Consider the following 14,263-nt stretch of genomic DNA (forward strand, 5'->3'; position numbering starts at 1 on the left):
ACTTTTGTAGGAAGGACAAGAAGTGAGAACAGTCCGTAAGTTAAAGCAACTTTCTAAGCCGAGATGCTGCAGATCGGTCCTTTTTCTGTTTTTATATACTTTTTACATGTCCTACTCCCAAAATATTAATACTAACCAAGGTCAAACAGTTCACAGAAATACATCAAGTGCAACATTCTCATTATTAACATGTCTACTTTGCAAACAACTTCAAGTTTAAGAGGTAGAGCAAAGAATTAGCACATCAAAAGCCTGTGCATGAACGCCTATTATAAAATCTTGGGCACATCTATCTTCCGGGAATTCTACTTTCCATGTGTGCATATGGAAAAGGGTGGACAGACATATTTAAAGCTACTGTGTGTCAGCCCACCCGACCCTGTCCGTAAACTTCCTCCCTCTATCACACAGTATTTACAAGGAAGCAGACGGAACATGGCCAAGAGCTGCCTTCCAGGTTACCTGTGCTTCCAAGTTACTGTGACCAAGTTGTTCCTAGTAACGGAGCATGCGTCGAGGAAGGACTGGCGTGAAAGTCACTGCCTAATGGTTACTGTGTGTGTGAGGTAAGTTCCCTAGCTCAGAGCACCTGGTAACGGCCAGCAGTTTCAAAGTGTCATCAGGCTCAATATGGCTTCATTCAATTAGCAACGATTCTTTGTCTTACCCTGGAACTGTTGATATGTCAGTAATATATGGAAGTGTTTCCTCATCTATATAATATGGTCCTTGAGAAAAATTTTTAAAAGATTAAGTGAACATTAGCAATATTTGTAAGTAAAAATTGATTTACATGCTGCTTAAGAGAATGCTACTCCACTGACTGGATGGTTGTCAATAAGAAAAGGATGGGCCCTACAATTCTGGGTTAATTTTTTAAAATCACCCAATTTTTCCCAAGGAACTATTCTTGAAACTTACACCAACAGAAATTTGCCTACTTTATTAAAGCAAACATTAAAAGAAACCCATTTTGAAATTAAAAGCAGGTACAATGAATATTCATGATGCTCTTTTGTATAGTACTGATTTTTAAAACAAAATTCCACTAATACAAATTTAACTGCATAAAAAAACAAAACTCCAAATGAAAGTAAAATTGGACAAGTATAGACTTTCAGGAAGCAATAAAATTCTGTAAACTGCAGCTCAAATGACTAAAGCACTTTATACCTAATCTAGTCATGTAAATACACATCCAAGTTATTTTTATAATAAATTTATCAGAATTACTTAATAGACTTATTCAATACCTAACTGAAAGGTTTCAAGGAAAACACTTGCTGTGAGGGATTAATTCAACTGTAGGACTTTTCCCTTTACTGCAAATTATCAGTAATACAGGTATCTTAGGAGATAATCATTTTTCCTCATAATTCTTAGCAAATTTAAGCTTTTATTTTACCAAGGAAAATGATGAAACAAATGACCAGCATTCTCTGGCTCCCCATTACATCTGCAGAGTTTCACTTTGCCCAAATGGTCCTTATGATTAGAATGTCCCTTACATAGATCCACTCTTGCCTTGGAATTTGTAAGAAGTTCTAAGGCCGAGTTTAATAGAAGTCACGCTGTTGTTCTGTAAAGCACCGTGGTCACACACTAAAGCGTGGCACTGACTCAGAGCCTCCAGTCCCCAAGCACAATCTCCTCTGAGCGGTCCGCCGGCAGTGACACGCACAAGCTGCTGCCCGGGGCAGTGGGCTCAGACACTGCTCGCGGGGTGTCCCCTGTGCTGCTCACTGCAGGCCACCTGACGCTACCGTCTCAGGGGCAGCGCGGCACTGGACTAGCTGTGTGGCAGCTGCCCGGGGAAGTACGCTGAGGAGGAGGGCACCGCGGTGGGTTTGCAGGACGTCTGCAGTGCTCCTAACATGCCCTCTTTCTGATGGTCTGCAAAGAACGACAGGAGAGAGGGTTCGCATTCCCTGCAGCCTCCCGTCTCCACCTACACACACTGGCCGCCGCCTTGGGGAAGGGCCTCACCCGAATTACTGAAGAGGTTCTGGCTGAGCCCGCGCAGAGGAATGCTGTCCTCCCTTTTCTTCAGGTATTTGGATTCTAACCCTAAATTTTCACCACTTAAAAGGAAAATAGTAGTTATTTACTTTGACAAACTCCGATTTTCTCTTTTGTAGTTAATTTTGAATGTTCATCTAATCTATACACAAGATATATTTACAGTTTTTTTCAAAACCAATCCCATTCTTTACTGATTTCTTAAGCAAATACTGTATCTACACACAAGCTGAGGGCCCTCTTCCCGGTACAGAGTAAACTACAGGAAGGGAAACAAAATCCTAAGAGCTGGGGAGGACTGTGGGAGAAATGAGCATTCTGTGAGCACTGACCTGTACGTGCATCCCTGAGAACACCGGTATTATCTAGGATTTCCTATCTCATCCTGTATCTAAAATGAATGCTTTCTTCTTTAACCAAAAGCTCTTTAAAACGTGTGCTTCAAAGTTGTCATTATTACATATTAATGCACAGCCTAACAATAAGGAATTCTGGTTAGATTATTTCAAAGAGGAGACTGTCTATGCTTGTATTTCCCCTTCCTACCACTGTATTCCTTCCTTCCCAATCTGTCTGGTGTTAACAGCTTCTCTAGTCATATACTTGTAATAAGAAAGTAAAACCGCTTGCAAAACGACATTATATAACCTTAAAATTAAAGGATGGTCTTTTCCCAATTTTCAGAAAAGAATTAAGTAGGTGAATAGGTTTTTGTTTTTTTTTTCAATTTTAACGTTTTTTTCTTTAACCTTCGATACTCACGGCCACTATTTATTAACTGACAATAAAAAAAAAAAAAGCTAACCCATTTTAAACAAAAAAAAAACAAATAGTTGACCAATTTTAAGGGCACAATTTGTTTTTGTTCTGTAAATATGATTGCCACAGGTTCTACAAATAAGCTGACCTCTGGCGTGTGTGACACCACCGATAGAGGAACAAGAGGCTCACAAGCACTATTTCAATATCTGTCCTGGTGGCAGCTTTAGGGCACCCAAGGAATATAGGCCAGGAAGCTGGGATAAGAAGCCTCTGTCCCATGTTGTCACTTAAGTCTGAGTACACTAGAGGGTGACCACTCACGAGGACCAGGGCCAGCAGGTGGCCCTTAAAGCCATTACATTTTAACAAGGAAACAACGGTAAGAAAACCATGTTATAAACACGAAGACTTCCTGAGAGACAAGTATGCATAGGTGAGCTGTTCAATTCAGCTACAACTCACCGACTCAACAAAAGTCACTGTGAAAACCTGTTTCAGATCCAAGAAACAGGAGGGAACCTGAGCAGGCACAAGGAGTCACGAACCGACATTAAAGCTTATTTATGTTCGCTACGGGACCTCATACGATAGGCAGGCGGCGCATAGGGTAATAAAACCAGAAGAGCTGAATACGAGGAATTAAAAAGATTTCTAGCTACCTGCCCAAGAATATTCGAAAGGGGATCTTCAGTTATGTAGAAAAATTCCTCTCAAAAAATAAAAGGTTACTATATATCTAACTGTATCCTACAGTTTGAAAACATTTATAGCTGGAGGAACTGAACTTAAGTTCAACTGACTATCAACCTAGAAAGTCACAGGTAAACGAGCAGGCCCTGGAGCCTGTCGAGCAGAGAGGCTTCCCAGGCCGCCCTCCAGGAGGGCAAACGCTGCGCTGTCACCAGGTACTTACTTTTCCTTGTCCGCCGAGCACGGCACACTGACAGCCGTTCCTGCCTGAGCATCTAGTGACGGATTCGGTTTGGTGAACTGCAAGTTAAACTGAACCTGCGGGGCGAGAAAACGGCTCGTGACTAACCTGGTGAGGACGGGACAATTCTATACGGCGACAGGCGGTTAATTTTTTCTGATAATCTGGACCACAGAGGTCGGGGTTCGACGTAGAGCTCGTAACACACACATTTTATTGAGAAGACTGAAAAGTTCCTGTCACACAAGCAAGATGAACGGCGGAAACACAGCAGGACACTGATGCATTTAAATGAGTGTTACGGTGCTACAAAAACAAGTTCTGCAACAACACATCCTCAAGAAGTTCCACAGCCTACGCTGGATCTGTTTAAGGGTCCTGAGCGAGGGCTAGGAATTCGAGTTTTGAAATAACCGGAAGTAATCCAAGAATGCATGTAACAGCCCAAACCAAAGTATCGGCGTGAAGACACGCAAGTATATTTAAAGTAACAGCAACTGTGACTGAGGGGGTCTCACACCAGAGTGTGGGAACGGGTCAATGTTAGGGAACCCACAAACACAAATCCCCACACTAATAGACCAAAGGAGAAAACAATACCTATTTTTGGTAAAAACTCCGGATAAAATCGGCAGGGACAGACACTAGCATGACAGCACCCTTACAAACGAGAGGGGTGAGGCCGCTGTCCCTGGCCATCAAGGTTGACACTCTAAAGATACAGCTTTCCCAGCATCGAGCTACATGTTTAACACGACAGCAGTAAACACAAATAGGATTTTTTAAAGGCAAGATGATTTTAATATTCCTTATAAAAAATTAACATGCAAAAGAAATAGGGAATATGGAGAGTATTGGATATTAAATACGTAATATAATTTCTGACCTCCAGTCATAACCAGAAAAACTGGACAAAATAAACAAAAAGAATGTCCTCAAACACTGGACAACAGTTGGTGCGGGACGTGAGTGGTAGACTCACTTCGGAAAAGTTGGGCAGTTTCTTAAAAATTATATATATGCCGCCAGTCATTCTATTTGTAGGCATTCACCCCAGAGAAGTACAAAGGCTGTACCCCAATGTTCACAGCAGCTCTATTTGTGACAGCCCCAAACTGAACATGACACAAATGTCCATCAAATGGCAAACGCAGGAAGAAATGTGGCCCATGCACACAGGGAGCAGCACCGAGCAATTAGAAATGAACTGCTGACCCCACCACAGGGTCAATCTCAAACACACGGTGCTGAGCGAAGATGACAAGGAAACACCACACTGCGCGACTAGGGGAGGAGTGTGGATCAGCTGCAAACAGCACGAGGAAACCTTGCAGGAAAACAGAAATGCTCTAAAACTGGACTGTTGTGGTGGATTCACAACTCTATAAATTGACTAAAATTATTAAACTGTAAACTTAACAATGGGAGAATTTTATGGTATGTAAATTATACCTTAGTAAAGTTTTAAATTAAAAAAAAAGGCACAATAAAGAGAATAGAAAGACAAGTCCAAAATATGGAAAGGATGACAGCGAATATATAAAACCAACAGCTAATGTCTGGAACATACAAGGACATTTATGACATCACTTAATAAGGAGTAAATATCCCAAACAAAGATGAATAAAACTGAAAAACAGAAGTTTTACAGAAGACATATAACCCATATATATGTAAAAAGATGTTCCTCACTTCATTACCAGGGAAACGCCACATAGGCCAAAATGCCTGTGACCCATTTACTTCCTAGAATTCACCCTACACGGGGACTGCGTAAGGCCCACACGCCCTGCTGAAGCTCCGGGTGGGCACCGAAAGCGCGGTGCAAGCGGCCCGATGACGCAGCAGGGCGCCAGCTGCTGGAGGAGCACAGGCTTCTGGCAGCAGACGCCGGCGCAAGGCCACCCAGGCCAGGGGTCTCCAAAGCAGGCGGTGATCGCAACCGTCCACGGAGTAGGAGAAGAAAATCCTAATTTTGACTTGTATACATTCCTTTTAATCCTTACTAGAAGACGTTTATTGATTTTAGAGAGAGAGGAACATTGATGTGAGGGAGCCACATCAATTGCCTCCAGTATGGGTGACAACCAAGTATGGAACCTGCAACCGGGGTATACGCCTTGGCCGGGAATCGAACCTGCACTCTTCCAGTGCACAGGACAATCCTCCCACTGAGCCACACCGGCCAGCGTGACTTATGCACATTTTTAATCTCATTCTTTAATGTCTATTTTTGAGTACATTTTATTATGAGTAACAAGAGATGACATTTATGGAGTAGTTATCCTGTACCAAGTCATATTCTAAGCAAATACATCATCTCGCTTGACCCCACAGTAATCCAGCGAGGTGCCTAAAACCCCGCTCTGCTTTACAAGGACAACTGAAGCGTGAGTTGGGTGCTGTTTCGTTTGTTTGTTTCACATTGACAGAGGCAGCGCAGCAGCCCGAGAGCAACTCGAGGAGGAGTTCCTAACAGCACTCTCAAAGCCCTCTGCTGTACCTTTTATAAAGTAATCTTTTAAAAAATGTTTGTCTCCATAATGTAGAAAAAAATGAACAGGACCTGAGTTAGGAATGAAAATAAAAGCAGTGGCTGGTCTGGGTGGATTAGATCATTGTGAAGTTAAAATAATACACATGAAAACAACATACAAATTTAGGACGCTGGCGATGACAACGACCTCAAACGGGTGAAAAAAGACCTAGCGAGTTGCCCGAGGTCTGGAGGGACTGCTGAGCATGTGCCAGCTGAGACGACACTGGAACCAGGTTTCAGAACCTGCTCTTGGCCTGCCCTCTAGACCTGTCAGCCCTGGCACTGGAATCCAGAACAGCTGCCACAGCTACCATCCCCACGGTAGGAAGGCAGGAATTGCAGTTAGGCTCGGGAGTGTAGGGATGTAAGTAGAACGGATAAAAAGAGAGGTCGAACAGGAAGAGACACAGCTTAAGCGAACTGACGTCGACTGTTATACCCCCCGCGACTCAAGACATACACCACACAGTGCACACAGCACTTCCTGTGCGCACACATCGACAGTCCGTAACGTATTCATCCCACGTTACCTAAGACTCACAACTGATCACAGCACACAGTTTTTATTTAAAGATAAAAAGTATTTTCCTACCTTTGGTGCTGAAACTGGGTGGATGGCATTTCTGGCAGGCACGGGAGGAAAGGTGCTCTGGAAAGCAAACGCAGAGGAGACGGGGTAACCGATTCCACAAGTCGGGTAAGTGAGTCTACCATCCACCTAAAAAAAACACACAAAACATTCAAGGATTAGCTCTAAATGGTATTTGCTGATCCAAGAGGCAGGAGCATCTGTTACAGTAACTGAGTAACTGAGTTAACAGGCCCAGTCTGTTGATAACAACAAACTCTGATTTATCACAGAGCACGAGGTAGGGTAGCTCAGCTTTCCGAGGGGCTGTGCAAGCTCAACTAACCAATCACTGGGCCTACCTCCAACTATTAACACAAAGACCCTGAAGCACCTTGGTTCGCTCTAGCCCCCCATTCCTAAAAAGGGGGACAAGGGGGTAGAGTCACACATCAATGAACCAGTCAGGGATTTTAAAACAAATTTGACAGAAACAAGATCATCAGTGTTCTTAAACTGAGACAACTGTTTGCTCTGCCAATGACTTTCATTAGTAACACCATTAAACGATGTCATGGAGTTTATTTAATAAGAGGCCAACTTAAACACAAATCTTAAGAAAGCTGTTTATCATCAGTCCTTCAAACTTCATAATCCAGTATCAGGCACTTCTTTCCACACCTTTTCCAAAGCAGCCGAAATCCTTTCCCTTCTTTAAGCACCAAGGGCTCTGATTTACTGGAGCAGATTAAAATTCAATTAGGCATTTGAGTTTCAAGTCCTCTACCGATGCACCCGGCCTGTGACTGCACAAACGGATCTACAGGTGCACATGCTGGGCTGACTGTTGCTCCATGCATCGAGGGAGGCCACACACGAGGAACCCCAGGTGTCTTAGTCCTAGGCGGATAAAGGGACTTATTCACTGGACTTACAGCCACATGCTAGATGACTTAGGGATGGTTTAAGACAGCAGGGCTTTGCTATGGATGGGATGCTATGAGGAGGTGAGGATAACAGTCTGTCCAGGTACCCTTGTAAATCTCACCTAAAGGCAGGAGAAATGTATCAAGGCCAAAACTGTGGCTGGGAACGAAGCACGCATGTTGACCAAGTGTAAAATGGTTGCCCACTTTTGTGGTTTGGCAATGTTTGTATTTTTCTCTGTGTTCAGAAATGATTATGGAGTGGTCTTTTTTTTTTTTTAATTCTCATCTGAGAATATGTTTATTGATTATATATACACACACATATACTTTTTTTGAGACAGAGAGAAACATTGATGTGAGAAACATCAACTGGTTGCCTCCTGTATACGCCACAACCGGGGATTGAACCCACAACCTTTTGGTGTATGGGACAACGCTCCAACCAAACAAGCCACCCAGCCAGTAGTAGTCTCATTTGTCTTGACCCAGCAGTAAGAGTAAGCTTATCTGATGCTAACACTGTGTGAAATGTTTAGGTTCCACAGGAGCCCGAGGCCTAGCTGGGGTGTGTGTCCAGCTCCTAGCAACACCCAGGCCTCATTTCTTGCAAGGAAATAGCAAGAGATCTGGTCCTGGAAGCTAGAATGCTTCTATCTCATAGCCAATTTTTTCTAGAACCTAGAGCTGGCAAGCCTGGTAACAGGGCTTCTCTCTGATAGAATTCTGTTCAGGTTCCTTCCACCACAGTTCCAAACGTGAGCCCAATCCCTGTTCTCCCTTCTTGAGGCCTCCTAAATCGCGTATGTGTGTGTGGGTAAGTTTTCAGCATATCTGGAACCACTTTAGTTAATACTGAATGATTTCTACATCTATTGAAGTCTTACAAGAAGTATGCCCTTGAAATACAGCCTCTCTGGAAAGAGCAAGTACACCTGTATGCTCCACCTCTGGCAACTTAAACTCTCCTCAGTGCTAGTAACTGTAGACTCCAGTCTATCAGTACCAGCCCCTCACGCCATGGAGACTTCCTAACAACCTGGGGACACTTTTTGTCTTCATGTAAATCTTACCACATTAGGGTTAGGAGAGATTCCACTTCTGATCGTGCTGCCAGAACGTACAAGCGGAGTGGCCGAAGGTCCCAGCGTGTCCTGCTTCCTCACTAGCTGATTGTCATTTAGTTCTTTATTTAACCATGTGATTACTTATAAAACGAGAAACAAGGGAAATAGATTTTAGACTATTCTTATTTTCCTAATAATTTTAAATATCTAAAAGTTATATTGAGGTTTCTAAAATTTTAAGTTTTTAAAACTACCTTACATCACAGGAATACACTGTAGGTTAACTTAAATTTCTGTCATTAAAGAGTCTTAGTTTAGCTATTGCCACGTAGGACTCCTTCTTCCATCACTACCCGAGTGGGTACGTCTGCAGGCAGCGATCACCCTCAAGGCTTTCATTGTACAGTTTACAGTTCACACTCATATCTGACAACCAACACCAGGAACTCAGAAAAATGTAAGTTAAAGGCTTAACTTTATATTTTAGTTTCAAATAATTCATATTATCACTATCAGGTAAATACAGCAATTAAGAAAGAATTTTAAAAGTAAATCATAGTTAATATTTTCAGCACTCTGGGTTACTGATATGTGTGATATCGGGTTTTTTGGTGATGATGGTAGTTGTTTCACAGGGCAGGTGATATACCTTACTATAGCGAAGACAGTAAGTGTGTATTTCAAGCAGAAATTAGTTGTATATAGCAATATTCTGATTTTCCTAGACTTTTATGAATTCTAACATAATACTCAGGTTAAGAATAAAACTATGAATTTCATTTACATAAATAGATAACATACTTACACTTTTCATTATTTTTTAGAAGCTGTTTGCTTTCCTCAAGTTTTTGAACTGTAGCTTCTAACTGTTCTTGTAATTTGCATACCTGAAATATGTCAATCCTCATAAGTATAACAAAGACTAAAATAGAAACTGAAGAAATGTACTGCTATTAATTAAAGTGTTTGTTACTCTTAATGATTAGTAAATAATGAAGAAATTAGCTCACCTACGTAGGAAAATATTTGTGTGTACACACACACGAGCACACAAACACTAAAGGTATGTGAATAACTTTTCAAACAAAAATAAGTTATTAACATCTGTTGAATCTAGTCATGCTCTTTGAAAAACAAAAAAAAGGGCCAAAGCCATTCTCTAGTATAACAAAGTAGAAATTAAACTATACATCTGAGGAAATTTATTATCCTTTACAAATGATCACTCTCAGAAGTATAAAATATTAACCACCTCCTGCTCTTTATTTTGGAGAGACTGTGCAACATCTTGTAATTCCTTTCGTTCTTTTTGCAGTTTTTCTTCCTTTTCAGCCAAGAGTTTCTCCTGCTGAATGGTAACTGTATTCTTCAGTTTCAATTTACCCATTAAAGTTTTCAGATCTCCTTGTAACTTCTTGATAATTTCATTTGCCTGTAAAAGAGCTTCATATGTATATTCCTAATAATCTCACACAATATTAATGTTCTATTAAACTTTTACAGACAAACCTTAAGCAGTTCTGCTGATAATGACTTTATGGTTGCTTCAAGTTTTCCTATTTGCACCTGATTTTTTTCACCATGTTCTTCTAAAGCCACCTGATTTATTTTTAAAACAGGAATAATTAGGGCACTTGCTTAGGAAAAGTATCACTATAAATATCATCAGTTTGTTTACAAAATTTTAAAATAAACCTTTTGTTCCTGGATTGTATCAAATGCTTCTTTTGTTCTGAGAACAAGCTGGTCCTTATCCTTGATTTCCTGTTCTAAAACAGCCACTTTTGTTTGTAGCTGATTAATATGCTTTTCTTTTTCGTGGCATTCAGCATCTAGCGTAGAATTCTCTCTTCGCAAAGACAGGACTTCTTGCTTAGCCCGCTGGAGCTCCTGGAGGAGGTAAAAAAATGATGCACTGCGGAAAAGCGAAGTTGGCTGATCAGATCACCTATAATTAAGATGCTTCAATATAAAAAGTCTTCAATAATTTTAAAGTTCTAGCACTGATGTTTTTTTGAAGGACATGAAAGTCTAAGTGTATACATAACTTGTAGATCTGGAGTACAGCCATAAAATAAGCTAAAAACTAATCCAATCACAACAAGGGAAGACAAAACAATCCTAATTTATGAATAAATTACCACAACTTGAGCAGTAGCTCTCAAACTAATCTGTATATTGAACTCTCTTAAGTTTTAAAAACCACTGTACTCGCTTTATTGGGGTGGTCTGGAACCCAACCCAAAACATCTCTAAGGTGTGCCTGTCCTGACGCCTGGCACCATCCCCAAGGGATTCCGATTAGTTAGTATGCGGCGTGGCCTGCGCACCAGGACAGTTAGATCTCTCCAGCTGATTCTAAGGAGAGCCAAGGGGCAGAGCCATCACCTAGTTAACAGTCCTCTCTGCTGCGCATGCATTCTCTACATCAGGGAAAAGAACCAGACCGAACGTTCAGTACCTCCTCAGCTCCAGACAGTTTTGCTTTAAGCTCTCTGACAGTGGAGTCCCCTTTGTACTTCCTTTCGGCGAGGTCTTTGTTGGCTGCCTCTAACTCGGACAGCCTGCCCTGCAGCTGCTGGGTGCTTCGCTGATAGAGGATTTCTAAATCTTTCTTCTGCTGCTCATGCTGCTGTTGGCACTGAACCTGCACCTATTATACAATAAAATGTAGTACCACGGGCAAGGAAAATAAAACCAGAAACACAAATACGGGAAAACTTGAAGAAAAGAACAATCTCAGTTATTCTTCTATATAATTATAAGATTTCCCTGTTCTGAAGAGGATCTGTTGTCAATTATGGACTTCCTGCAGGAGAAAGGACAACAAATGCTCTAACCTCAGTCGTAACTTCTGCCTCTCCTAAGCCCACATGTGTTTAGATGTAATGGTCTTCAAGTTCAGGGAAGTTGCTTAAGTAAAAAAGCAAACTGCAAGACAGTATATATAGTGTAAACCTATTTGTTTAAGGAAAAAAATGAGTGGGTACATAAGGAACTTTCAGTATTTGCTTCAAACACCATTATATTGATATTTCCTTTTTTTTTTTATCAAGTATATATGCTTTATAATGAAAAAACACCACCTAAACTTGTGAAATCAGCAAAGTATTGTGCACTAGTACATTAGTTCAATGCTACATTCAGTAGTTACATTTTACCAAAAATAAAATCTGAATATGGTATTAACTGTGTAATCTCCAGTGCCTGTTTGAATCATACCACAAACATAACATAGTAATTTCTGTTGATGAATACTATCAAATCCTAATGACCTTTTAAAAATAAAGTATACTTTTCTGGTTATGAAAGTTATACATGCTCTTAAAGGCACAAAGAAAGAAATCACAAGTAACCAAGAATCTCATCCAGGGAGTCACTCTAAAGATTTAGGAATATTCCCTCCCAGGCATTTATATTTAAATTAACATCACCCATACATACAAAATATACATATTTAAATTTAACAAATTAGGACCAAGCTATATATACTCACATCATTAAAAAACTCTGTAAACATGTTAGTAGCTGCATAACATTCCACCCACAGCTGTACCTTCATTCATTTAATCTCTGCCCTACTGTGGACGCTGAGTTTCCAATTTTTCACAATTACAAATAAAATGATTCCTATTATTGTACACAGACATACATCCAAAATTCACATTATTTCCTTTTGATCAATTATAGGCCAAAGAATGCAAATAAATAGAGCTTTGTTTGATACAAATGATACAAATTCTAAAACTGCATTCCAGCATATTCTCTCTCTTCCCCTCCAAGTTCCAAGGGCCCTTCTTCTGCCTCTGTAATTTGCTTCCTGAACCCACACAACTCAGCTGGCTCACTTCTTCTACCTCTGTGACTTTCTAAATAAAGTTCTGCTTATAATAAATATATAAATAAGACTGCATTCCATAAAAGTTATTCCCATTCAAAAATTCCTACCAGAAGTGTAGGAAAGTATCTCTTTCATAAAATACTTTGGAAATGTTACTACTTTATGAATTCCCTCATTTCTGAAAATTGGAATGGAAATAAGAAAGGAGCAATAAAGACAAAACAGGAAAAAATCCATATAAAACTGGAAGTGCAATCTCGGAAGACAACACTGAAGGAGCAATCCAGAAAAAAATAACACCAACAGCATGTGGTGAAGGTGCCGCCGTCACTCTCTAAGGGGGTAGCAAACACACTCAAGGCAACAGAGGCCAAAGGCAGTAAGAGGAGGAAAATGGTTTAAAAAACAAAAGGTGAGGTACAAAATTACATCATTTACATTTTCTACTTTATTTCAAGTGATTCTGATATACATTAAAGTTTTAAAATGACTGCCTCATAGAATATCTACCAGCAAGAGGAGAACAGAGTGGCCTGGTTTTAAAGCCTCAAAGGACTGACTCACAACCTATCAGAAAATGCATCAAGGAAGAGTTTATGTGGGTATATGCAATCTCGCTCCTAGGAACAAGGAACCTACAGTATTATTTGCAATAAACAAAAAATTGAAAATGTCCACCAGTTGGGTAAGCAGTCAAATAATGTTATACCCCAACAATAAATGCTCTGCAGCCACTGAAAAGGAGTATCTGAACCAATAAAGAACAATGCCAACAATGCCACATGAGGCCAACATACCCAGATCTCATTAGCACAGGACAAAACCCAAACCCAGTGTGTGTGCACAGTCCAAATTTTACAAACATAAACAAATATTTATAAATTACATATTATTTACAAGTATGGAGAAAAGTCTGAATGAACCATGAGATATTTACAGATTATCTCTGGGCAGTAAGACTTTGAAAGAGAGACCATTTTTATGGACTCTGTCATATCTGGACATTTTAAAACAAGCACATATTACTTTCATAATGAGCAATATGACTAAGAGCCATAACGAAACGTTTTCCCAGTTTCTTCTGATGTCCATACCTGCAAGGCCTTTTCCCTCTCACTGGTCAGCTCCTGAGAGTGCTTACTCGACAGTGCAGCTGTGTGAGATGCCCATTCATTCCGTAACTTATCCAATTCTTGGATTTTTTCTGATAATGTCTGCATTAGAGTTCAGTATAAAATAGTAAGTGTCTCCTGAATAGGTTATTCGGTTAGAACATGCCAATATTTACAAGGATATTAAAGAAAATGGAATCGTGGCTTTTTCAGACATACTCAAAGATTTTTTGAATTTGAGGAAAAAGGCAACTTTAGATCTACAACAGTCAAGTTTATCCATTTTTAGCCCTTTAGTTGAATATGGCTTGCCCCCCCTCCCCCCCCCAGCATGAGAAGTAAATACATGCAGGCTGGAGCCAGGCAGTCATACGGAGTAGCTCACTTAACACACAAAGCCCAGTAACTTGGGTTTCCTGATGGGCTGGGCTGTGCAGAGTATCGATTATCAGACATTGTGGTCCTCAGTTTCAAGTACTGGGGGCAAAAAGGTAGTAC

The 14,263-nt window shown here is 40.5% G+C and overlaps 1 protein-coding gene across 2 annotated transcripts in view; it reads right to left on the reverse strand.

Moving 5' to 3' along the window:
- The window catches only part of LOC308549519 (spindle assembly abnormal protein 6 homolog), a 126,760-nt gene that overhangs the window by 102,548 nt on the left and 9,949 nt on the right, over window positions 1-14,263 (reverse strand). The window contains exons 7-17 of one of the 2 annotated variants that reach the window (XM_081122196.1): window positions 13,748-13,867; window positions 11,274-11,465; window positions 10,508-10,702; window positions 10,322-10,411; window positions 10,065-10,244; window positions 9,618-9,699; window positions 8,819-8,952; window positions 6,844-6,969; window positions 3,695-3,789; window positions 1,987-2,081; window positions 923-1,893 (exon numbers count right to left, since the gene is read on the reverse strand). In XM_081122196.1, the coding sequence (XP_080978322.1) occupies window positions 1,790-1,893; window positions 1,987-2,081; window positions 3,695-3,789; window positions 6,844-6,969; window positions 8,819-8,952; window positions 9,618-9,699; window positions 10,065-10,244; window positions 10,322-10,411; window positions 10,508-10,702; window positions 11,274-11,465; window positions 13,748-13,867 (1,413 nt within the window). In that variant the 3' untranslated portion in view covers window positions 923-1,789. Of the gene's footprint in view, window positions 1-922; window positions 1,894-1,986; window positions 2,082-3,694; window positions 3,790-6,843; window positions 6,970-8,818; window positions 8,953-9,617; window positions 9,700-10,064; window positions 10,245-10,321; window positions 10,412-10,507; window positions 10,703-11,273; window positions 11,466-13,747; window positions 13,868-14,263 lie in introns of those variants that run through there. The other variant, XM_081122195.1, reaches the window with a different exon arrangement.

This window comes from Miniopterus schreibersii, assembly GCF_964146895.1.
Source record: "Miniopterus schreibersii genome assembly, chromosome: 19".
NCBI classification, from domain to species: domain Eukaryota; kingdom Metazoa; phylum Chordata; class Mammalia; order Chiroptera; family Miniopteridae; genus Miniopterus; species Miniopterus schreibersii.